General features: G+C 43.8%; 3 protein-coding genes and 1 long non-coding RNA gene across 9 annotated transcripts in view; 2 read left to right on the top strand and 2 right to left on the bottom strand.

The window, feature by feature from the left end:
* The window catches only part of LOC147272441 (uncharacterized), an 8257-nt gene extending 119 nt beyond the window's left edge, over positions 1-8138 (bottom strand). Inside the window, exons 1-2 of the long non-coding RNA XR_015118499.1 lie at positions 7300-8138; positions 6314-6594 (exon numbers count right to left, since the gene is read on the bottom strand). This is a non-coding gene — a long non-coding RNA (uncharacterized LOC147272441). The remainder of the gene's footprint in view (positions 1-6313; positions 6595-7299) is intronic.
* Positions 1-9299, top strand: part of LOC147272440 (dipeptidyl peptidase 4-like) — a 10401-nt gene extending 1102 nt beyond the window's left edge. For both annotated transcript variants that reach the window (XM_086217468.1, XM_086217552.1), the window contains 23 exons: positions 1255-1346; positions 1432-1506; positions 1590-1642; positions 1718-1790; positions 1950-2070; positions 2171-2325; positions 2399-2496; positions 2594-2723; positions 3241-3279; positions 3550-3645; positions 3731-3801; positions 3883-3936; positions 4539-4648; positions 4760-4807; positions 4906-5004; positions 6087-6156; positions 6253-6447; positions 6649-6703; positions 7419-7518; positions 7608-7666; positions 7772-7844; positions 8536-8609; positions 8720-9299. In XM_086217468.1, the coding sequence (XP_086073594.1) occupies positions 1255-1346; positions 1432-1506; positions 1590-1642; positions 1718-1790; positions 1950-2070; positions 2171-2325; positions 2399-2496; positions 2594-2723; positions 3241-3279; positions 3550-3645; positions 3731-3801; positions 3883-3936; positions 4539-4648; positions 4760-4807; positions 4906-5004; positions 6087-6156; positions 6253-6447; positions 6649-6703; positions 7419-7518; positions 7608-7666; positions 7772-7844; positions 8536-8609; positions 8720-8812 (2033 nt within the window). In that variant the 3' untranslated portion in view covers positions 8813-9299. The remainder of the gene's footprint in view (positions 1-1254; positions 1347-1431; positions 1507-1589; positions 1643-1717; positions 1791-1949; positions 2071-2170; positions 2326-2398; positions 2497-2593; positions 2724-3240; positions 3280-3549; positions 3646-3730; positions 3802-3882; positions 3937-4538; positions 4649-4759; positions 4808-4905; positions 5005-6086; positions 6157-6252; positions 6448-6648; positions 6704-7418; positions 7519-7607; positions 7667-7771; positions 7845-8535; positions 8610-8719) is intronic.
* Positions 9300-9682: 383 nt separating this feature from the next.
* Positions 9683-13238, top strand: LOC147272439 (glucagon-1-like). Its single transcript, XM_086217672.1, has 6 exons — positions 9683-10427; positions 10504-10610; positions 10748-10903; positions 12206-12322; positions 12728-12856; positions 12938-13238. Exons 2-6 carry the CDS (start codon positions 10513-10515, stop codon positions 12960-12962), a joined length of 525 nt encoding a protein of 174 aa, XP_086073798.1. The 5' UTR covers positions 9683-10427; positions 10504-10512; the 3' UTR covers positions 12963-13238.
* Positions 13239-14270: 1032 nt separating this feature from the next.
* The window catches only part of LOC147272438 (sodium-driven chloride bicarbonate exchanger-like), a 47169-nt gene continuing 37532 nt past the window's right edge, over positions 14271-23907 (bottom strand). For all 5 annotated transcript variants that reach the window (XM_086217041.1, XM_086217206.1, XM_086217280.1 and 2 more), the window contains 14 exons: positions 22803-22977; positions 22591-22724; positions 22202-22447; positions 20535-20640; positions 19660-19821; positions 19175-19288; positions 18644-18805; positions 17739-17990; positions 17594-17662; positions 17332-17505; positions 17129-17251; positions 16969-17033; positions 16576-16680; positions 14271-15865 (listed from right to left, as the gene is read on the bottom strand). In XM_086217041.1, coding sequence (XP_086073167.1) covers positions 15790-15865; positions 16576-16680; positions 16969-17033; positions 17129-17251; positions 17332-17505; positions 17594-17662; positions 17739-17990; positions 18644-18805; positions 19175-19288; positions 19660-19821; positions 20535-20640; positions 22202-22447; positions 22591-22724; positions 22803-22977 — 1963 coding nt within the window. In that variant the 3' untranslated portion in view covers positions 14271-15789. The remainder of the gene's footprint in view (positions 15866-16575; positions 16681-16968; positions 17034-17128; positions 17252-17331; positions 17506-17593; positions 17663-17738; positions 17991-18643; positions 18806-19174; positions 19289-19659; positions 19822-20534; positions 20641-22201; positions 22448-22590; positions 22725-22802; positions 22978-23907) is intronic.

The following is a 23907-nucleotide window of genomic DNA, read 5'->3' as shown; positions in this document are numbered from 1 at the left end:
ACACACACACACACACACACACACACACACACACACACACACACACACACACACACACACAGAGTTTCAAATAAAACAGTCGTGAAACACGTGCAGTTTATTTAAACAAAGAAGTACACAAATGTGAGTAAAGGAGTAAATAAGCAGAGTGAAGTTTTTTTGTACTCCATATAAATATCAATATAGTACAAATATCCTACAATTACTAATACAATACTCTTCAGTTGTGGGCTGAGATCAGCAGCGACACTAAAAGACAGCCGATGTCCCTCGGTAGTGAAGGAAAGGATGAGATCAGCGCGTGAGGAAGTAAGTTTATCGTACGATAATAAAACGGTAACATCCGTGTAATAAAGAGTGACGCGGGGGGGGGGGGGGGCAATCAAGTTCAGCTTGACTGTCCTGTGCAACACGCCGCCATCGCTGCTTCATAAAAACGGGTCAAACTGTCAATCAATCACCAGAGGCGCTCCACGGCGCCTTCACGAGCGTCCGACAGGGTCGTGACTCACGAGAACTCTTCCACTGTTCTCGGAAAGTTTTAGTCCCTCTCGTCGTTCCTGGATCCCAAAACCCTTCATCCTGCCAAAAATAAACTCCTCCAGTTTATGATGAATTCCTGCGGGACGAGGAGACGTGAATTCTCCATCATAATTCACAACACGCCGCGGAAGATCGTGACATCACCGTGATGCCGCCACGAGTTACGCCTCACTTCAACAAACCGCATTCGCTTTTCTCATTATTGGCCCATCAGGATTGATTGAATGTGTTTATTTAAACATTATCATCGATTATGATTTGTATGTCGCGTCACATTCCAGTCGCGCCACTTGAGCAGAGACTTTTGGTTCCTACCTGGAACTGTTTCGACGGGGAGAGGCTAGAGTGTAACACCAGGGAGACGGCTGGATTTGAATTGAATTTGATTACATTTTTGTTTTTTGTGCAGAAAGGAGTGTGTGTTTGCTGTTGGTGAATATTTTTTTTGGCTGAAGTTAACCAAAAAATAAAAATAAAAAGACATTGCACCGGATTTAGCAGAAAAGCTAAGCTAATTTCCATTTGTAGTTTTTTTTGTTTGTTTTTTTAAATACACGAGACACAAATACAAATAAAGGTGGGAAACAACAAAACAGGACAGAAGTTTTTGGTTGTTAACGTCCTGAAATATTAATTTGTAGAATTTCAGATATTAAAGCGACTTTATGTAACGCCTGTAGGCGTTCCTGCTAATTTGGTTCTGTTCCGTAGATCATGAGTATCTGCACAAGACCCAGGGCTCGGTCCGCCTTCACAACGTGGTCTCTGGAGAGTCCTCGGAGTTCCTGAGCAGAGACGTGTTGGTGAGTCGCTCGCCTCGCGTTCAACGCGACGCCCGTTCGCCAGAATAAAGCTAACAAACTTGTTTTTTTTTTTTAACTCCACCAGGATGAAAACAAAGTGTTTGATTACCAGCTGGCGGCCGACCGCAGATACGTGGCGTTCTTGAGCAACTACTCCAAGGTGGGCCCGGCTTCCGGTCGCACCGGCGAGCAAATCTCACGCGCTTCTGAAGTATTGACACACTCTTTGTCGCCCCCTATCAGCTGTGGAGACATTCGTTCACAGCTTCTTATTCCCTTTATGATCTGGTACTAAAGTAAGTATCCAAACCGATTTCTGAGTTTGGTTTTACGTCTGCAAACGGTTCACTGTCCCCTCCGCTCCGTTTCAGTAAATCTGTAACGCCGTCTGACATTCCTCATGAAGTCCAGTACTTTTCTTGGGCGCCTGAAGGGAACAAACTGGTGAGTTTGCACACACACACACACACACACAAAAGCTGAAGTGTCAGTCCCAGTTTGAGGTTGATGACGGATGATCCCACTCTGAGACATGAACCTTTCTTTTTTATTACTTGCCTTCATATATTTGTATTGCGTGTGTGTGTGTGTGTGTGTGTTCAGGCTTTTGTTTGGCAGAACGACGTGTATGTAAAGACCAGCCCTCAAGCGCCGCCCCAGCGAGTCACTTTCAACGGCAAGCAGAATCAGATTTTCAATGGGATTCCAGACTGGGTTTACGAGGGTGAGGGACGAAGAAAACTGATCTTTTATTTTTTTAAGAATTAAACAAGAAACCGATCCACTATGGGACCTCCTAACCCCCACCCCCTCCTCCCCATCAGAGGAAATGTTCTCATCCAATCAGGGTCTCTGGTGGTCACCGGGCGGAAAGTACGTCGCTTACGTTGAGTTCAACGACACCGAGGTCCAAACCATCGCGTACTCCTGGTACGGGGCCGATCAGTACCCCAGCACCGTGTCCATCCCCTACCCCAAGGTGGGTGTCAGTCGTGATACGAGCTGATCATCAAAAAATGAATATGACGCCATATTCGCTTTCCCCCGCGCAGCCAGGAACTCCCAACCCTGTGGTGAAACTGTTTGTCGTGGACACTGACAACACCACAAAGATTACCGAGGTGGTTGTTCCGGACTCATTCGGTTCTAGGTGATGAGATTCGCTTTTTAAAATGTGTGGCAGATGAACTGTCATTGTGTACAAATATATATACATATATATATATATATATATATGGCGTCCTCAGTGAGCACTACCTAGCCAGCGTCACGTGGGTGACTGATGAACGTCTGGCCGTCCAGTGGCTGAAGAGGCTCCAAACCGACCTCATCCTCCAGATCTACGACTTCGGGGAACTGGGCTGGGTCCCAGGCGAGGTACGACGCTACTGCAGTATCAGTGTTTTTGATATTTCAAACATGGAATATGAAACTTCTCTCTCCGCTCAACGGCAGCGACAAACCTGCGCGCGTCTTACAACCCAGGAGAAAATTATAAAAGAAACATAAGAGCCTCTGCGGCTGAGCGGTCCGCAAAAACTGCGTTCACCCGTACCGTCGAGATACTGAACCCAAGTTCTTGCTCGGGCAAACGGCTGCAACTCCAAATCTACTCACAAGTTTTGTGAAAACTGCATAATTGTGACATAATCCTGCTAAAATACACGAATTCCCCAAAAAACCAAAATCGCGAAGGTAATTGGCCAGAGGAACCTTCGTGGCGCTGCGATGAATTCGGGCATTTTAATTAAATACGCCAGTGACGGAAATATGAATTCAAGTGGTAAATCTCTTGGATTTTTCCTCAGATTACGATATTTCCTGGAATATTGAATGCTAATTAAAGTTGTACACAAGATTATTTATTTATTTATTTATTTTTTTTTTTTTACAGAAACTGGCAATAAGTAGCGCTCACGGTTGGATCGGACGGGTATGAAGCTGTCCCCTCCCTCCCTCCCTCCCTCCTCCACCTCCTCTTCTTTTTCTCTGATAATCTCTGATAATCTCTGGAAATAATCCAGCATAGCAGTGTAAAAAAAAGTGACAGCTATTGAGAATTGAATGATGTTTTTTTTTTTTTTATACATAGTAATGAAACTGAACAATATCTGTTTTTTTTTGTTCATTGGTTGACTGTATAACCTTCAGTAGTACAGTTCGTAGTACTTCTGGAAGGTACTAATACACCTGCTCTTCCTAGTTCTCTCCACCAGAACCAGTTTTTGCTCCTGACAACAGTTTTTTCTTACTGATGAGTGACACCAAGGGATACAAGCACATGCACCGTGTGGCAGGGGTAGGTGGGGCCTGGGCAGCAGCAGCAGCTAGCTAGCTAGCACTCCACTAGCACCTCCCCTCACAGTAGATAGTACTCATTGCAGGGCATGGCGACGGCGGTCACCACCGGCGAATGGGAGGTCATCGACATCCTGAAAGTGTCTGCGGACGGCGTGTAAGCTGTTCGATCCGACCCGTCACCTTCACGTCCGCCACGGACAGCAGACGCTCATGACTCTCGTTCACGTCTTCGCAGGTACTACTCAAGCAACCAAGATGGCGGTAAACCAGGAGGAAGGAACGTTTACAAGTAAGGCCTGTTTGCTTCCTCGGGGCTTTTTTTTGTTTAAAATTATTTTAAAGCTTGAAAAAGAAGAATAAAAATCATATTTTGACAGATAAACTGACGTCCACGGATCTTTTGTGACTCGTTTTAGTGATAATCATGATTTTGCATTTTAATTTTCAGCAAAAAACAAATGCATATACACAGTTACAGCGCCCCACAGTGGACAGAGAGAGAGATGGAGGGGAGAAGAAGGAATAAGATAAAACTTGTGGAGAACTTCAAATTTCAGTTAAAACTCAAAATAAAAGTTGATCAATTTCTCCTACTGCGTTTTTTTTGTTTTGCAAGATATTGCAAAAGTACAGGTTTGTTTTTGTTGGTGTTGTTCCCTTCCTGTCACCTGCAGGCTTCCGTACAAAAACATAAAAAATGACTGTGTGATTTACGTATTTAGAATAAATATAGGCTTTATTTATCACACGGTCTTGGTATCAGGACTTAAAGTGTAGCAAATGCGATGAATATCGTGGCATATTTGTGTCCCGCACCTACATTTTTAATGTTTAAAGAGTATATTTCAATGTGTGTGTGTGTGTGTGTGTGTGTGTGTGTGTGTGTCTCAGATGGACCGAGGAAGCAACCACCTGTCTCACATGTGGATTAGATAAAAACTGTCTGTATAACTCAGCTTACTTCAGCGACAACGCGTCCTACTACCGCATGAGCTGCAGCGGTCAGTGTTCTACTATGTTCCTTGCACTTGCAGTACTATTTCATATATATGTATATTTAAATATATATATATACACATACATACATACATTATCGTCATTTTTGCACAAAGGTCCTGGGATTCCGTACCATTCTCTCATGAAAACCGAGAATAATGAAGGTAACAGAGTTTTTGTAATTAAATATCATGTATGTTGGACGAGTTTTCCCCCTACAGATGGACACATTTTATATGTCTTCACATTTGTCTCCATTTAGAGCTCAAACATTTAGAGGATAACAGTCAGTTCAGCAGCCTGATATCTGGTATCCAAATGCCCACCATGCTCAGGGACACCATCAAAGTTGCAGGATATAGTAAGTCAAGTACTTCCTATTTCATTTTGAACTACGTTAGTTAAGTACATGTTTGAGGTATTGATACTTTAAGCATTTCTGTCGCATAACTGCACTCTGATTATGTTTGAGGTGTTTGCACATTTGTCGGTTCAACGTAATAAACCAGTTATAGTCTATAAATGCTAAATGTTCCATTTTCTCCTAAGTATTTGTTGCTTTAGTCTTAATTTTTGAAGTAAAATACTTTTATTTGAAGTTACAGTTGCGAGTTACTTCTCACAGCCAGGTGCCTCGTCGATGGTCTCACTTCCGTAAACGGGAGAATCTGTATTTTTTTTTTTTTTTTTCTGAAACTTGATGTTTCAGTTGTTCGGACGGCTGCTTCAGGACGGGGAAAAAACAAAATAACCGCAACTTTCAGCCGTTCAAACTCTTTCATTGAGGAACACGTGACATCAGACACGATAGACGTCTTTACCCGCCTGTATAAACTAAAATAAAATTCATTTATTCCTGTAAAAGAAGCAGAAACAGGCTGGAAGTGTTATTCAAAATAAATGGCGGCAAAGGAGCCGATTGGCTTAAAAACTGTTTGTGGCGTGACTGACAAGGCGAGTGACTGGAAACAAAAGGAGGAAAAAAAAAGCGGCGCGGAAAAAAACACCACGAGAAGTGTGACGCATCTTTTTTTCTCCTTTCGTTTCCGGTCAAGAGAGAAGTGCATGTGAAAATAAAAGAGGAAGTGACATCATTTCCAGTCAACCCCTTAACACGGCGACAGAGAACACGAGGAACACAAAAATGACGGCAAATTTTACTGAAAGAGTCTAAAATTAAATATCTGAAACTAAAACTCAGCACTTCCAGGCAAAAGGAAATTGCTAGTCGTAACAGTTGCTAACATTAGCTTGACTAGCATAATGCTGTCATTTCCTTTTATCTTTAACGTGCATTTAAGCTAAAACCTCAGGTGTTAAGCTGAGTCAAAATCAAGAAACTGAGTTTAAATTAACAAATTACAGTTCATTATGAAGCTGCGTTGCTGCTGCTGCTCCGCCTTTGCAAAACTCAATCCTTTTTACGCTCTTTGTTTTTGACAGAACTCTGGTACCAGATGTTTCTACCTCCAGGTTTTGACAAATCCAAGAAGTACCCCCTGCTAATAGATGTGTAAGACCTGATCGGAAATCAATACAAATCAATAATGAAAAGGGTTTTCTTGGTTTTTTTTAAGAGCTACTTTGTCATCTGTTCTGGACCTTCCAGGTATGCTGGTCCCTGCAGTCAGAAAGCAGACTTCATCTACAGGGTGAGCTGGTCCACCTACCTGGCCAGTACCGAGAGGATCATCGTGGCCAGCTTTGATGGGAGAGGAAGTGGTTTCCAAGGCGACAAGTTAATGCACGAAATCTATAAACGCCTGGGAACCTACGAGGTGGAAGATCAGATAACAGCGGCCAGGTAAGGAGGAGTGGTTGCACCGTAACGAACGGCGCCGGGAAGACTTGATGAAACTGGATTTGACTTGTTTGACTGATCAGAGTTCGAGATTGTCACTGATGGGTGACACGCGTCCTAGGGAACGTGTTCCAGCTTGTTCAGATAATCCTAAAGAAAAGACACAACGAACAAACAGAAACATACTTTTCTCTCATATTGTAGGGAATTCATCAAGATGGGATTCATTGACAAAGACAGAGTCGCTATCTGGGGTTGGGTAAGCAGCGCTGAGCTTTGTTAACAATGAATAAACCTATAAATATCTCATGTTTTACTTAGTTGACAGTTCGTTCCAACCGTTACCTTAGAACGGATATGAGGTTAATTCACCTCTTGCTGAAGCCCCGCCCCCCACATAGTAACGTTCAACACGTTACCCGGAGAGGTTGAGAGGAGATGTAAGATTTATTCCTCTCCCCAAACCCAAATCAAACCCTTATAAATGTTTGCCTTCAATCAAACAACATTAAGTTACGTTGCCTCCAACTTGACAGCTCGACTGATGAACAACATAGGCTAAAGCTTCTCGAGCAGCAAATTAGCTAACGTTACGTTGCTTTGGTCAAGATTATCAATCATGTTTACAGCTGACAAAGCGGACATTTAGACTAGCTACAAAGTGGGCTAATGCACATTGTTATCATCAACCGTTTGTGTAAAGTAACATTAGCTAGCCTGCAGCAAATGGCTAGCCTGCTAGCTAGCGAAAGCTAACGTTACCTGGCTAGGCTTTGCTATGATATAGATTACACCACTGATCACACAACAGCATAACATTGGTTTAGGTTAATGAAACTAATAAACTTGGCCTACCTTGGAGCAGACAGAGTCGTGCCTGTCGAACTTGGAAGGATTCAGTTGGTTTTGTGGACGTCAACACAGTTTGTTCGCTTACGCAAAAGGTGAATTAATGAGCTGTTTGTTCGTTACAGTCCTACGGTGGCTATGTAACATCGATGGCTTTGGGATCCGGTAGCGGAGTCTTCAAATGTGGAATGGCAGTTGCTCCAGTCTCCGAATGGAGATATTACGGTATTTTTTTATTTTTTTTTGACCATTTCTGCAACAAATCTGCAACATTTACGTCTTAATAAGGACATGGGGCGTGCGTAACATTCCAGATTCCATCTACACGGAGCGATACATGACCGAGCCTTCTGACAATCTCCTCGCTTACATGGTGAGCGTCACCCACAGCAGCAGCAGCACCTATGTTGCATCGCTAAAAAGACCCCAAAAACGAATGAATAAATAACAAAAACAATAAAAATGTGATTTTGTGCAGAACTCAACAGTTACTGAGAGAGCCAAGAATTTCCACTCGGTTCAGTATCTTCTGATTCATGGAACAGCCGACGGTGAGTTGTGGGGAGTCTGAATCTGACGGGGACTGCAGGTTCCAGGGGAGGTAACGTTGGGCTTTAATCCCACGTGACGTATAAAACGAAATGCAGACGTCAAAAAGGACAAGGGGGCGCGGCGCTGCTGGCTGTTTCCTCTTTTTCCTGTTTTTGTGTTCAGATAAGAAAAGCTGCAGGCGTAGCGGACAGCTATGACAGGGACGTCTTTGTTCACCTCTCAACCTCGGCAAGAGCGCTAACTGCTGCTGATTACACAATAGTCCAGCACCCCAGGGACCACACCGAGGGAAGGGATATTAGGATTGTTTTGATGCAGGCAGAAGAAATCATCAATGTAATGGTGCAAGTGGAGGTCACGCGAGTTTTTTTTTTCCATGTTTGATTTTAGGTATTTAAAAGAATTCACAGAAAACAGTCAGACACGAACACATCGTTGTTCAAGTTGTGAAATACACAGCTGACAGGACCCGAACCCCCGTCCCCTGCTGCACATTCTGGTGTTCGTTAGGGAGTTATTTAGGGAATATTTGTATCCGCCATGACAAAAGATCCTAGTGGAGCTTCCATTGTGTCTGTGGTATTGCTAATTTATACCTCGGATGTTTAAGGCTGAAGTTCATACGTCTCTTTTAACGCATGATAACTCTATTTTATTTGAACTGAAGCATTTCCTTATACTGTTTTCTAGACAACGTTCATTTCCAGCAGGCGGCCGAGATCTCTGAGGCTCTGGTTGATGAGCAGGTGGACTTTGAAGCAATGGTGAGTCGCCAAAAAAATTCATACATTTTATATATATATATATATATATATGTGTGTGTGTGTGTGTAAAGAGAGAAACATTCCATAAATATTTTGTGACGTTCTCGCAGTGGTACACCGACAAGGACCACGCTCTGGGCGGTTCAGCCTATCAACATGTCCACACTCACATGAGCCACTTCCTCCAGAGATGCTTCGCTTGACTCCATAAAGCCGTCATCTGGTTGTTGCCTTGTGAAAAAATAAAACATTATTTGATCACATAACTCGCTTTTTAACTGTTTGGTTTTATGATTGCAAAACTTCCAATTAATGTGCTGATTCATCGATTTTTGTTTGCCTTCAAGAAACTGTTTCAATGTCATTTTTGACTCAACTACTCAACAAATGTGATTTATTCTTAAAAATTCAAGTCTTGAATGTCACTTTTATATGAACTAGTGCACGAGTTTAAAAAAATGGAGTTTTTTTTGTTGACAGTGTCTTGTTAAATTATGTACAGACATATAAGAGAATATAATCACAGTAATTTAACAGCATTTTGTAAATTCTACATTCTGTGTATCTCGATATATGCTTTGTTTTTCTCAATAAAAAAAAAATCTGAACATTTGCTCAGTTTTGGCTGTTTTCAATATTTTATTAAATAACATCATTTATTTTATTTTTTTTTTTATAATTCAGGATAGCGAACAGTTTAACTGTTGTCAGGAAATTAACTTCACTGATATTCCAAAAAATTATAAATGATTATTATTACTATTTTTTTCAGGTTTCAGTAGTTTTCGTTTGTATTAAATTTAATATTCAGTAAGATTGTGACAAAATGTTAAAGATAAAAGATGGAGGAATGAATGGCTAACAGCATAATAACTAATAACTATTAGCTAGTACCTATCAAACCTGTTGTCATTTACCATTGCTAATTTGTAGCTAACATGTCCTGATGATCCCTCTTGTTCTTCCATCATTGGTCGGAATTTAAAACGCGCAACTACTTTTTTTTTTTTTTTTTTGCCTTAATGAAAAAAAAACCCATCAACTTCATCTCTGGTTTGTGTTAATTAGCTCGCATCAGCAGTGACATGTGTTCGTGAAGCATGTGGCCGTTAGCGTTGTGAGTCCGTTAGCATGCCGGTGGAAGAGCTGTTAGCAAACAAGCAGCTGTTTGAATTAGTTTTTTTCTTCTTATACCAGGAAGAATGGTGTTATAGATAGAAAACACCAAAATATCTGAAATTATTAACCAATAAACTTTACAAATATGCAGAATACATGTAAATGAGGAAGCTGTACAAAGTAGCATGAAGAAACATGGCATTACCTACAGGTAGAAGATGCCCTGCTTATCCAGAAATAAATCTCTAAACTGTCTGATGATGTACAGTTTATTCTATCTTGGACTAAATAGTTTGGCGTGTTATTGCTTGATGGTTCATTTGTCAAGCAGGTGTAACCGTTAACGTGTTTCCAGTCTTTGACTTTGATCAGAACTCGTCCAAATACTGACTCACCCTCCCGGTGTAAATCGGGTCCATTCATGATGACACGGTAGCGCTTAAAAGCGTCTCTCCTCCGATCTTGTTTGCCAGGATGAGCGGTGTTTGTTTGAGCTTAACACCTAAGTAAAAGCTGGCATCACGCATGACTTGAGTCTTTCCTTTTTCTGGGCGAACACTCGGCCCTGACCTAATGGGTTGAAAGTAACACGTAACTGCTCGAAGGGTATAAGAGCACATAGACAGAGAGGCGGGTCAGATACCGGGAGCAAGCGTAGGAACTTACAGCGTTCTTTGGAGAAAAGATAAAACAGAAAAGGTAAGTTGATGGATGGGGCTAAGAGTGTGTGGCTCTCCGATCCAAACCGCAAGCTCTGTCTCTGTGTCCCGTGCAGGTCGCCACCATGAAAAGTATGAGATCCCTGGCTGGAATCCTACTGGTCCTCTTCTTCGTCCAGAGCAGCTGGCAGCTTCCTCTGCAGGAGGCCGGCAGCAGCTCAAGGTGCCGTCACCTAAACATCACTCCTCAGCTGACGAGGCGGTTCCCTCCATGTGTGATGGGGACAAGCCGCTGAAAGAATGTGGTCACAAATAAAGCGTGATTTTTTTTTTTCTTTTCCCGCTTGTGTCCTCCTTTAGTTTCCAGGCAGAAGACACATTAGTGGACGAGCTGAGGGAGCTGCCGAACATGAAGAGACACTCCGAGGGGACTTTCTCCAACGACTACAGCAAATACCTGGAAGACAGGAAGGCGCAGGACTTCGTGCGGTGGCTGATGAACAGCAAGAGGAGCGGGTCAGTGTGGGATTCATTCGCCTTCTTTCACCATTTTTATTGGCCTTCACTTCCTGGCTCACTCACAAATGATGCGTCGATAGTTCGCTGGAAGTGGTTTTTATTGAGACTAGCAAGGATTGTAGCGATGATGAAGGGAAGGGGTCCATTGTGAGTGGATGAGGGTTAGAGTCGAGGAACCAGGTGTCCAGGAACTGGGAACCAGGGGTTGAGGAACCAGGTGGTTGAAGAACCAAGGCGGGTGCTGACTAGGACTCTTTAAAGAACATTTTGGTGGGGAGAGGAAACCAGAGAACCTGAGAACCTGTGTGAGCCAACAACGCTAACAATCGTGCTACAACGCCGCCCGAAAGGATAAGGAGGTCGGGGTTGAGGTGCCCTTGAAAAATTTAACTTGTAAACGTATAAAATTGAAGAAAACAGCTTTCTGCATTCAATTTTGAAATTTTGAGACTCAAACTTCAAAATTTTGAGAAAAAAAATCACCATAACTCGTGCTAACTCATTACCTTTTGTGCATCTGTTTTTCATGTTATGAGAACAAGCTAACGTTCACGTCGGATTCCAAACTCCAAATTGAAAGTTTTGACAAGTACGATGAAGATCATCTGGACAGGTTTTCTGTTTTTCTTAATTATTTTTAATGCTGCTACCAGTTGCTCGCCGTAGCCTTGGAAGTGCAGCATGGATCGAGCGGTAGTAGCAACAGTTAAAACGTGGCATTAAAACGTTTACAGTTGGTAAATGTAGTCTAGAAGAGTTACGAGAAGATGAGGGGAAACTACCGGAAACAAAATACTAATTTATATCTGATTTCTGGACACTATTGAATACAGGAGTTGTTTTTTTGTTGTTGTTGTTGTTGTTTTTGGGGCCGGGTCGGTATGGATACGGTAGGGATTAACAGCGGAAATAGTTTTAATCGTCAGAAATGTCAGTTTTCTTTTGATACATTGTTTTAAAGAATTTCTTTATTTTTTTTAAATGTATTTTCCTGGTCATTTTGTCCTTGTTACTCATGGATTCTTGCTAAGAACTTTATCGATTGTGGGGAAGAATTGAAGAAGTAAATGTATCTATTTGACATTGACCGTTAGCTAGTTAAAGTGTAATAAATTAGCTTATAATTTATAAAAAACAAAACAAATATCTGTTCAGATTTGTATCTTTAATGATACGTGGTCTATTTCCATCAACTTGGGAGTCCAGAACATGGAAGCTGGGGGAGTTTGAACTAAAATCCTCCATCAATCTGCCTACGGAACCGTAAAACGAACGCTATTAACCAACCTTTCGTTCCAGAGCTGCAGACAAGCGCCACGCGGACGGAACCTTCACCAGCGACGTCAGCTCCTACCTGGAGGACCAGGCTATCAAAGACTTTGTCGCCAGGCTCAAGTCTGGACAAGTCAGGAGAGAGTAGGCTGCTCTTCATTCCTTCTCCTCCTACAGAACCCCACAAACCAATCACCCTAATGGCCTCACGTGTATCTGATTTCACTGTGACGGGAGACAGACGGAGCTACTCTCTCATCCTGCAACTTTCTTTGCCCCCCCCTTTTGATGTTTCTTTTGATTGTGCTAAAATAAATCACCTAAACATTTGCGCTGTGTTCGTGGATGTATGTTTCCTACGGTGCGTGACGATTGCGTGACATGATTATGACACAAAACCGTGCAAACGGGGAATGAACCAATCATTAAATTGTGAAAGAATCACTTTTCGCGCTGGGTTTTTGTGATGATGTCGTGATTGGAGAGTGGAAATGGCAGCATTGTGGGTGTTTCTACTGTGTGCCTGCGTACTAAATCTGACATCGACAGGCTGGATGAAGAGTTCAGCAGGAGGCACGTGGATGGAAGCTTCACCAGCGACGTCAACAAGGTCCTGGACTCCATAGCCGCCAAGGAATATTTGCTCTGGGTCATGAACTCCAAGCCCTCAGGGGAGAGGTGAATCTGAAGTCTGATAGGTGCGCCGGGTTTATTCATCAAGCGTCACGCTGTAACGTTCTTTTCTTTGTTTTTTTCCAGTCAGAAAAGACAAACGGACCAATGAGACGCAAGGAACCGCCGCATACGGGAGGAAACGGAAGCCATACTGCTTTGCGTGTCGTCGTGTCAACATAAGATCTCAAAATTGTTTTTGATTTGAATACACACACAAAAAAAAGAGAGACTTTTCTTCCATAGATTTCCAGGTGCATCACGAGAATTGAATTCAGGGGTATTTTTTTTTTTTCTACAAATTTAAATTATTTATATACGCGTATTTAAGGTGAAAACAAGAACACACACTCTCCAGAAAGAAAAAAAAAAAAGGTAAATCTCAGGTAAAAACTAAACGTTTGTTTTCACTGCATACTAATGATTCTGCTCTGCACAAAATAAAGTTTTTCATAATCTTAGAAACTTTTTTGTTTGCTATTTGGAGCGTAAAGTCCGTGTGTGTGTGTGTGTGTGTGTGTGTGTGTGTGTGTGAAGACTATGCCAATGTATTCCTCACACGACAGGACTATTAAAGCAGCCAATCTGCTCAGATTAGCCCGTAATCTGGACAGCAGGGCTGAATCACACCCCAAATGAATAAATAATGCTGGGCCACCTAAACCTGATGCTAAATGTATATAACATTATATATAATGACAAGCCAAATACTCTGAAAAAAAAGTAGAAAAACTCAGAAAATGGGCTTCATTCATAAAAAAAAAATCAATTTATCGGTTAAAATTGCATGCGTGAATGATTCATCACTGTATGTGTGTGTGTGTGCGTGTAACCCTGTTGCTAACGGATAATTAAATGTTGAAATAAAAGCCACAATTGAAAAATCCCGATGTACCCACACACAAAAAAAACAACAAAAAAAAAATCGTTAAAAAGATATCTTTTTGAATTAATTTGCCGGGAAAAAAAAGCACGTTTTGGATTTTCTTTTGGGAAAATGAATTTATTTACAAATCGATAATTCCAAAGGTTTATGGTCGCATCACTGCAGGACGGTGAAAAATCCACATTTAACCAAAAATATGAGGGAGTAGAAAAGAAGCAAAGCTGTGTTTTGTTGTTGAATATCTTTATTTATGCTCTCGCTCACTTTGCGCTCTCACTCTCAGGAAACAAATCACAGTTGAACAACAGCTATGAACTGAGTTGTTGTTGGTTTTTCTTTCTTTTCTTTTCTTTTTTTTTTTTTTCAGTCGAGATGAATTAAATTATTCCGAACAGAAAGTGTACAGCTATCACTACCCAACGTAAGGCCAAACCTCCGTACGGAAGCGGTCAAAAAAAGATTTGATACTGATATATTTTTGACCCCTTTATTAGTTTCTCTAATCAACTAAGAACCATCAATTAGACGATAGGAAAAGAACATCTACAACGAAAAAAAGTCGCCTTCAACACTGGACTTCATGTTAGTAATATATTAGTAACATTTTACATGAATAAAATATACTATGTATTATACATCGTTAAGACTCTTTACCACTTATTACATGTTGCCCTTCCCAGAAAAAAAGGTATTATTGCATCTCTAGAAGTAACCATAGTCCTGCAGGGAGATAGTGTGGTGTGTTTGTGCAGGTTATTTGATGTATATATACATACATATATATATATGCATGTATATATATATATATATATGTATTTTTTTTAAACAATTAGCTTCAGATGCTAACAACTGGAGAGGAGACCACAGGTCTATGGATGACACCTACTGACAAAAAAAAAAAAAAAAAAGACAAAGACTACGCGGGCGGGAAACTTCTCCGTGCAGTCGTCCCCTTTTCAGAGTTTAGCATCTGCAAACGGGATTTTAAAAAGCCGAGGAGATGGAGGAAATTCTCCGACTGTAGCGGCACCATGCTAGCGTGAAAATTTTTTTTTTAATTAAAAAAAAAACAAACAAACAAAAAGCTTCCCTCCCCCCGCCGAAAAACACTGTTGAGAAATAGTTGTGATATTTTGGAAAAATTAACTCGTCTGATTTATTTTTTGACACTTCGAGGTCTCCGTACAGAAATTACGAATCAACATTAAACCGTAACGTGTCATTTTTATGCTTCGGCTTTTTTATTCTTTTTATGCTAAATTGGCTCTGTAGTGCACAAACATTCGCTATTCTCATCTAAATCAGTGGGAAGTTAAAAATAAGTTTCCGTCATTCCCAAAATATCCAACTATTCCTTAAACGTGGTGGGGAACGATGGGGAAGAATACGGAGTGATATGTCACCGTCACAAAAAACATTTAGATATACAGAATATAGAAAATGTATATTTAATCATAAAAAAAGAATACTTGATTTGCTGTTTCGCAAACTATTTTAGATACCAGTGAAATAGATTAATATTGGCAAATATCTAGTCTCTTAAATTTCTTATCGTGAGGTGCATCAAGTCAATCGAGGCTAAACGCTGCACACGAAATCCACACGTTTTCGCTAAAGCCGGACTCACAGTTGTTGGAAAAATATAAAAAACATACAAAATACAAATAAAGTAGATTTAAAAATTGTTGAAATTCAATTTTAATTGGCCCGTTTGTTGTAATTCTGGCTCCCTTCTAGTGCTGGTAACTGATGTACATAGAAAAAGAACACAAATGTGCGTTGTCTTTTTTTTTTTTTGTCGTTTTTTGTTTTTTTTTTGTGTATGTGTTAATACCGCGTTTAACATTATTTTTACACAACTTACACACAGACTTACACGACAAAAACACAGTGTATCACAGTACAAAGGTGGTTGAGTGGCACGATACATATATATAAATATATATACGTGTATATATATATCTATATTTATATATACGTAGTTGTTTTTGATTTTTTTCGAATGTGTTCTACTGATTGACAGCACGGTGGCGCCGCCCGCCAGTATGTGTCATCACAAACTTGTCTCCCTGTCCAAGCTCTTGTCATGCCTCCGCCGCTTGTGACGTTTTTCGCCGCCGCTGGGAAACCTGCAGGGGAAACCAATCGTAACATCATTAAAGAAAAAAAAAACACAAAACAGAAAAAGCAAAAAGAAATTCATAAATTTTAATTTATGGGTTTTTTGGTTTTTTTTTTTGGTTTTGTTTTTTTGAAAACGGAACGCGACGACGCCGGCAAGGAGTCAAACAATCCGGATCATGCAGACAAGCTTTACTCTTCTGACACACTTTAATGTTGTAGAAAGAAAGAAAGAAAGAAAGAAAGGAAGAAAGAAAAAGACACAGTGGACTTTACTCCGTACGTCCGTGCAGAAACATGCGCGCTCAGCATGCCCACTCGTGTGAGCGTCCGCCTCTAACGGACGCGCCATTCATAACACGTGACTCTGGGTCACGGCCGTGCAGCGAGCGAGGCTAGCCGTCCAAGCACCGCGGCATGCAGCGGGAGCCACTTACCTTTGGGATCTCAGCCTCTGAGAGGTTAGGAGGGGGAGCTTGGGGGGTGTGGGGGGGGGGGAGGGGGTGGATGGAGAGAAGCAGGCAGGATATACTACGTTAGTCTACTCTGTGGGGGTGTCCCTCAGGGCAGGGCTGCGCTTAGGTACAAACCCCACAGTTTCCTGGAAACATCGAAATATTCCATGACTTCTTTGACATGTAACCCTGCCCCGCCTTGCTCCTAAGCATCAATGACACTGTTCTGCTCCGTTCTGGAGATGAACGTTCTGGAGGTTTACCTTTTAGTGCTCGGTTCCTTCTCCGCAGGGTTAACGCTCTTCCAAACGCTACCGAAAGATCCTTTCGACATCTCGTCGGTAATGTTGACCGTCGCCGGGTCACTCCTTCAAACACAGCACACAAAACGTACATCGGCTTTATGGGCGTGGAAACGGGTGTTCCTCACCCGGTCGAGGAGACAGAAAAACCAAACACACGTTATTCTCTTGTTTTACGGTGAAACAAAATTTAGGTTAAAACGGGGGTTTTCTTAATTGCCTCCCCATTTCCCGCGGGAAACCAGAAGAGGAGGAAGCTGACGCCGCTTGGAGGTGGTCGACGCTGGCGAGGAGATCTGCGCTGTCAACATGCAGCACTGTCACTACTGAAGCAGTAAAGATGGAGTCGGTTACTTGTAATGTCCCTCCAGCGGAACTTGTACGATTCCTTCTTCCTCGGCGATGATGCTGTGTTCCTCCTGGAAAAAAAAAAAACAACACACGCCAGATACAATCTGAAACACGGCAGTGGCGGCGGGATTTTGTTTCGAAAGGTTTGAAAATCCGTCTTCACCTCTTTTGCGGCGTCCTCCAGTTTCTTCTTCTTCCACTCTGGCATCAGATCGTCCAGCCAGCTCAGTTCTCTCTTGCTGAAGATGAAATCCAGCAGTTTACGGATAAACACCAACGCCAAGACCTGAAGCGGCAGAGACGGTTAGATGTGAGCCAATCGGACGTGGCGGGAGGCGGGTGGTGCAGCTACCGCGAGCGCGTTACCATCATGGGAAAGACGATGGCGGCCTTGGAAGTCTTGATGACCCAGAGCAGCACCAAGCAGCTGAGCTGGATGATGGTGAAGAGGTGAACCTTCCTCAGAGGAACGTGGCGAAGGTAGATGAAGTCCGGCTGGTGTTTGGCCGGCATGCCGAACAGCTTCAGACGGTCAAAGAACTGCACACACACACCGGGGTCGGCCGGTTCAGGACCAGTTCCAGCGGGTTTCTGGGTTATTTGGGTCAAATGGGTCTGCTGAACTCACCTGGATTCCTCTGAGCGAGGAGGCGCCCATGTATAGAAATACGCCGTACAGAACGGGCATGGGGATGAACTGGAAACAGACAAGAGACGGATTTGTGAGGATCTCTACGTGAATGTAGGTGTGACCCCGCCCCCTCGCCGCTGACCTTCAGCACAGAGGTCATGAAGACCGAGCAGCCCATCAGGGTGAAGATCATGAGGCCGGTGAACCGTTGCTCCCGGATGCCGAGGAACTTGGGCTGTTCCCCGGGAGCCGAGCACTCGGACTCCAGCTTCAGGCTGTTGACGTGGGAGATGGAGAGCACGGTGGCCGCCACGAACCACGGCAGGCCCATGACGGAGCACACGCCCAGCATGATCCCCACCACGAACAGGTCCAGGTGGTACCCGCAGCCTTTCTGCGGGACGTCAAGCGATGTTAGCATTGGTTTCACACCCGGCACAGCACAGGAACTCTGAAATGTTAATAAAGTTCTCCAGCAGAGGTCACTGTTCACGTTCTAAAGGTGGAACACAGAGAGTTCTGTCCCGAATCAGATTGCTGTGTTTATTTTTATGACTGATGAGAAAAGGTTTATGTGTAATTCAGGACCTCAGAAAGAGCAGCAGATGTTCTGGCATCAGCTGATGAGGAACCTAACAGAACCCTAAATCCACACACTTCACACACAGGCACTTCTTCTTCTTCTTCTTCTCTCTCTTTTTGTTTTTGCTCATGTTTTTATCCTTCAGGTTTATTACCCGGAACTAAAGTTCTTCCGGCTCCATTGTTGTTCTCCGTTCACTCCTCAAGAGAACACCTGGCTCTTTAGCTGCTGAGAACCGGTTCACTGTTGCGAGCAAACAAAAAGAAAAAAAAGAACTGAAGCTTGATGAAAGGCTTTTTACTGACTGGGACCCAGAGGTACAGGGACCTAAACCTAGACCCAGAGGTACAGGGACCTAAACCTAGACCCAGAGGTACATGGGCCTAGACCTAGACCCAGAAGTACAGGGAACTAGACCTAGACCCAGAAGTACAGGGACCTGGCCTGGTGCCGGTCTTCAGTACCTTCAGTTTGTGCTCCTTCCTGTTGATGATGACGGCGGTGATCTGCTGGTCCATGAAGATGAGGATGGTGCAGAGGAGAGCGGGGATGAAGGTGATGATGGTGGTCCACCAGGGGTTGGGCCCCACGGGGTTGATGACCCAGCCGCGATCGTCTCTGGTCGGCTGGACGAGGGAAGAAGAGCGGGAACGCAGAGCGCCTGAAAACCTCTCAGGTCACATGACAAACTAGAGAATACGACTCGGAGCCACTCGTGGGCGAAGCTCGTCGATTCTAAACATTTTAAATGTCAGGACAAAATTAGTTTAACATGTAAAACAAAGAAATGCGCACTTTAAAACAAGCAAACAAAAAAAAAAAAAGGTAAAGAGATATTTTTACGCTTCTATTGTTTCATATCCCGGCAGGGGAATATGATTTTGATTGACAGGTTTAAAAAAAACAACAAAAACAAACGGATCTAAACATCAAAACTACAATTTGGAAAATGACAATTCAATCATTTTGGATTCCGTGTTCTGAGTCTTTCTTACTTTGAACTTGTTGGGGACCTGCAGTTTGGGTGAAGGGATCCCCAGGGCGTAATCCACCAGAACCATCGTGAGGATGGTGATGAAGACGGCGAAGTCGCTGATGATGGCCCGGACCTGGAGGCGACAAGAGACAAGTTGCAACCCTCCCTCGGCTGAACTACCCGCCATCGCCATGAGGTGGCGACGGCCCACAGCAGATTAGTGTGTCAGCATCACGCCACACAGTGTCGTCTGTGATAAATGATAGAAATTTCACACACAGAGCAGCCAGACGGGGTGCGATTCTGTGTTGCTGTTTTTTTTCTTGCCGGGATGCAGCTATAAATGACACTGCTGAACCACAGCCCACTGCAACATGAGCAGTACTTCAATTACTGCGAAATACAGAGGCACATCCTTTAAAACTTGAATTCCTGAATATTTGCACTATCGTTACTTGGGGGGAGGGGCGGGTGTGTGTGTGTGTGTGTGTGTGTGATACACGCCTTGGTGGGGAAGTAGCGTCTCGTCTTGAACTCCTTGAGGAAGGCGGACATGAAGACGGTGGAGAAGAAGAGGACCACGCACCAGAAGAGGACATCGGGGATGTAGGGGCCGTGGGGGCCGCAGGCGCTGCCCTCAAACTCCCCGTGCAACATCTCGCACTCCTACTGGCACCAGACGACACGGTGATGACGATAAACACAAGGGTGGGGGCGGATGGGGGGGGGGGGCGGGGTGATGGCGATAAAAGTGATTATGGTGACAGTAGAGATGACGGTGACGATGAATGAATTAGTGAGGTCGGACAAGTGGCGGCCCCTTCGGAGCATCTGGTACATTTTCAAATCAGCGGATCTCATCTGTGTCCTACACAAACATGCTACACGCATGTGTAGGAGAAGCGCGGCGTGGCGCCGGTGGCATGACTGATTAATGTCTGACAGTGACAGAAGCCACGCCGCTCGCCCATTCTGCACGGCTAAATCCTGTGAAATCCTGCCCACGTGCTCTTAATCCCCTCCTATTTACAACACGTCTCCGTGGAGCGCTGTGACACAATCGGGTGCCAGAGTTTTTCCAGTGCTTACGTGTGTATATTTTTAAAGGGCCGTTCGGATCCGGCGACCCCTTCACGCATCACAAGCGGGGGTTCGGTCGAATTGTGACTGCCCCCGCTTCCCCCGGTCACCTGCCACTCATGTGACAGCCAATCAGAAGGAAGGCTCGTTCGTGTTGATGAGGCAGACACTGAGCGCTCCACACAGAGACATGAAACCCCACTGACGCGATTCTACTGCTACTTCAAGATACAACTACATAACCTTTACTTTCATGTACTATGCTAGTACTTTATCTGTAAATGTCAGTGCTTATTTACCTTGACTTCCAACATGGTCCAGTTGACTTGGGATGCCGTGATGTTTCTCTCCTCCCAGTACCGCAGAGTCTCGTTACTGGGATCTCTGGGTTCCACGCAAGCGCACCTGAGGAGAGAAAAACACAGAGGAGCTTCGAGAAGCTAAAGAATTCACCGTTAGCGCAAAGAAACGGACCCTTTAATCGCACATCACCCAACACAGTCAAACATCAGCGGAAAACGGAGTTTGACCACCAAAAGACCACTAAAAAATGAAAACAGCAACTATTAAGTCACTTGATTTGTAGGAATTAGGTGCTTATTCATCTTAAGAATGATATAGTTTATATAGTTTGTGTGTAAGAGTGGGAAGAGACGAGGGGGGACGCACAAATGATGGATTTTTGGACTTTCAACAAGACTCCATGGCAACAATAAAAGATTTAACATTATTCCCCTTTGAGTTACAAGATACGGCGAAGGATTTATCTGTTTATTTATGATCCTGCCGGCATTTCACAAACTTAAATGTCACCCCACAACAGAACAAACCCACAGAAGGCTGGAAATAACCACCTACGAGCTCGTGTGGGAGGGTAACGCATCATGTTCCTGACAAACACGGGATTATTCACCGTAAAGCAAAAACACGCTTCAGAAAAACTGGACAGCGTGTCTGCTCTACTGCTGCACCCGGTGTTTGATGATTCAGCAAAGGCTTCAGCACGCGTGTGCGCGGCATGAGCTGAGTCATCACGGACAATAGTTCCATGTTTGTTTGTTTTCTATTCAAAAGCAAATATGGAACTATCATTGATTTTCTTTACAGGATATTAGCACGTGTTGTGAAAAACCTCGTTTTTTTTGAGCCGTAAGCCGGAACTACTTTCCCGAGTGGGCGCAGTGATTTGACGCAGCGCCTCAAAAGTCACTTTCAGTCGGTAAAATATGAGTTTGTCGGTGACTAGAAAAGCGACGCTGCTTTTTTAATTAGGCAGAGATTATTTCAAAGAAAAGTGCATTTGGTGACTTTTGAGATGGCTTTTTCACTACTGCCCCACTGCTAGCATCCGTTGTAGCAAAGCTAACTAGCGCTTAGCCGTCCGGTGGGGGTTCGGAGGGTCGTACTGCATGCAGAGAGGAGAGACGAGTCTTTATAGAGGACAATATGTTTATTTCCTAAAAAGGTGGCGTGTCCCTTTAAGGTAACAACCACTTCCTGTTGTCATTGTTCGCCTGTATTCATGCTAGTTTTGTCACACCATGTTGGACCATGAAGTCTTGCCCTCTTGATTCAATTTGTTGGCTTTGATAAAAAGCAGTTTTCAGAGTTTTCGGCACGTTAGAACCCTTCTAATGATTTATCTTTATCATGGCACATCTTTATGAAAGGAACGCACTCTCCCTCCTCTCTCTCTCTCTCCCTCTCTCTCAACCCGAGCAGATAACTGTCCTCAGCATGGTTCCGCTCCAAGTTCTTCTCCTTTAAAGGAAGTTTTTGCTCACCGCTTTTAAGTACTTGCTCTCGGGGGAATTATTGTGTCTCTGTATATTTATAGAGAGCCCGTTCTTGACCTACTCTATATGAAAAGTGCCTTTGGACAACATTTGTTGTGATTTTGGCGACGTAGACATCAGCTCTTCTAAAAAGAATCCCAAATTAGCATATTCGAAAATCCGTTACGTACGAATACTGCGTGAGCTTCTGAAGGTCGTTGTGTTTATTGATGGGGTAGTGAACACCCAGGTGGATTAATTTCTCCAGGGCCTCGTAGATGAAGATGATGCAGATCAGAGCGGCGAAGGCTTCCTCAGTGAAGCGCGTGATGTAACAGACAAGCGAGCTGGCATCCGTGGCCACCAGCAATAGACAGAGGAAGGCTGTCCACAGGCCGATACAGGCCCTCAGGGAGAGGTAGGAGAGGCCATATTCCCTGAGAGGGAACACACACACACACACACGCACGCATGCGAGGGGAAAGGAAATTCCATTAGATGTGGCGTCGCGATTCAAGCGATACACGCCTTCGACATGGAAATAAAAGACAAATATGAGAAAAAAAAGAAAGACACCTACTTGCAGAACTTGAAGAGGATCTTTTCAAACACGAGAACGGGACCTGTGCTGCCGAGGATGGTGAGGGGCTGACCGGCAAACAGAGAGTAAGCTATTCCAGTCATGGAAGCTCCGAACAAAGACTCGATGGCACTCTGGAGGCACGGGAAATAAATATTAAATGCATACGAAATAGATATGAATACGCAGCTCCTCCAGAGGTCCCTCCTTACCACACGACCCTCCGTGGCTTCGCCCAGGAGCCCTCCGAAGGTGATGACAGGTGACATACAGGCGCAGTAGAGGAAGAGGAAGGAGGCCAGACACTGCAGACTGAGGGCATCTGTGTAGTCGGAAAGGTAGTGAGGAGCCTTTCGCTTGATGTCGAAGATTAACCCACCAAATAACCTTTGATTTTATGAGAGAAAAACAAACAAATTCAGTGCGGAAGCAGACACGGTGGGTTTTTTGTTGTTGTTGTTGTTGTTGTTTTTCTCGGGCCGACAGATGAGATTACAGTTTCGCCAGGCCCTCTAAGATCAGCTGGTGAAAAGTGTTAAGCTGTGCCTCTGACGGGATCACCTTATAATCACGTTTATTAAAAGCAATCGGCCGGTGTTTCTGTCTCAGAGCGCAGAACCAAGTTCAAACAAGGGCCCGACGGCGACAGGCTGACATTTAGGAGGCGGAGTTAACGAGACAGCTCTCCTGTAGCCTCGAACACCTGTATAAATTTATGACTTATAGAAAAAATATCAATATGAAATAAATGAGAAACATAACACACACCCAACACACCAAATAGAACCCTGTGTGTGTGTGTGTGTGTGTGTGTGTGTGATCTGCTGCGCTTGGACCCGAGGGTTGTATTTCTCATAATTTCATTTTGTTCACACGGTCTCATTTGTCTTTCTGTCGCTGGCGTGGTTTTGCCGAATCGGCCTCTTTTTCTTGCCTTCATTTTTGTTGTCTGCGCCCGCTTGTGAGCCTCCCAGTCCTGCCGAGTGCACGCTCCTTCTGCACCGCTGCTGCGAGCTGGCACTGTAGCGACCTAGCTAGCGGGCTGTTGCTATGGCAACAGAAGGCATCAAGTTATGCTTAGCGGTGAGTAGGCAGTGATGCCACGTCCTAGGAAGTGGTGGTGTTGGAAGGGAAGGGGGGGGGGGGCTGTTAAAAAGCTGAGACTGGGCTTCCAGCCAATCTCAGCTGGGATAAGAGCTTGTAGCCGCGGTTTAGCTGCAGCTCAGCAGCGGCTCGTCATTCACTCCTCTGCTATTAAACCTCCACCAAGATCCCCTCACGAGGCGGCTGACTGATCCTGACAACATGCAGCGGGGC

The sequence above is a fragment of the Aulostomus chinensis genome, chromosome 1 (assembly GCF_037954235.1).
Source record: "Aulostomus chinensis isolate RoL2024-O1b breed Wild chromosome 1, RoL_Achi_v1.0, whole genome shotgun sequence".
NCBI classification, from domain to species: Eukaryota; Metazoa; Chordata; class Actinopteri; order Syngnathiformes; family Aulostomidae; genus Aulostomus; species Aulostomus chinensis.
This window is presented reverse-complemented; position numbering and strand designations above follow the sequence as displayed.

Coding starts and splice junctions, on each gene's coding strand:
- LOC147272439 (XM_086217672.1), top strand. CDS start 10,513: ATGAAAAGTATGAGATCCCTGGCTGGAATCCTACTGGTCCTCTTCTTC. Junction 10,904..12,205: donor ATGAACAGCAAGAGGAGCGG/GTCAGTGTGGGA, acceptor CTTTCGTTCCAG/AGCTGCAGACAAGCGCCACG. Junction 12,857..12,937: donor TCCAAGCCCTCAGGGGAGAG/GTGAATCTGAAG, acceptor GTTTTTTTCCAG/TCAGAAAAGACAAACGGACC.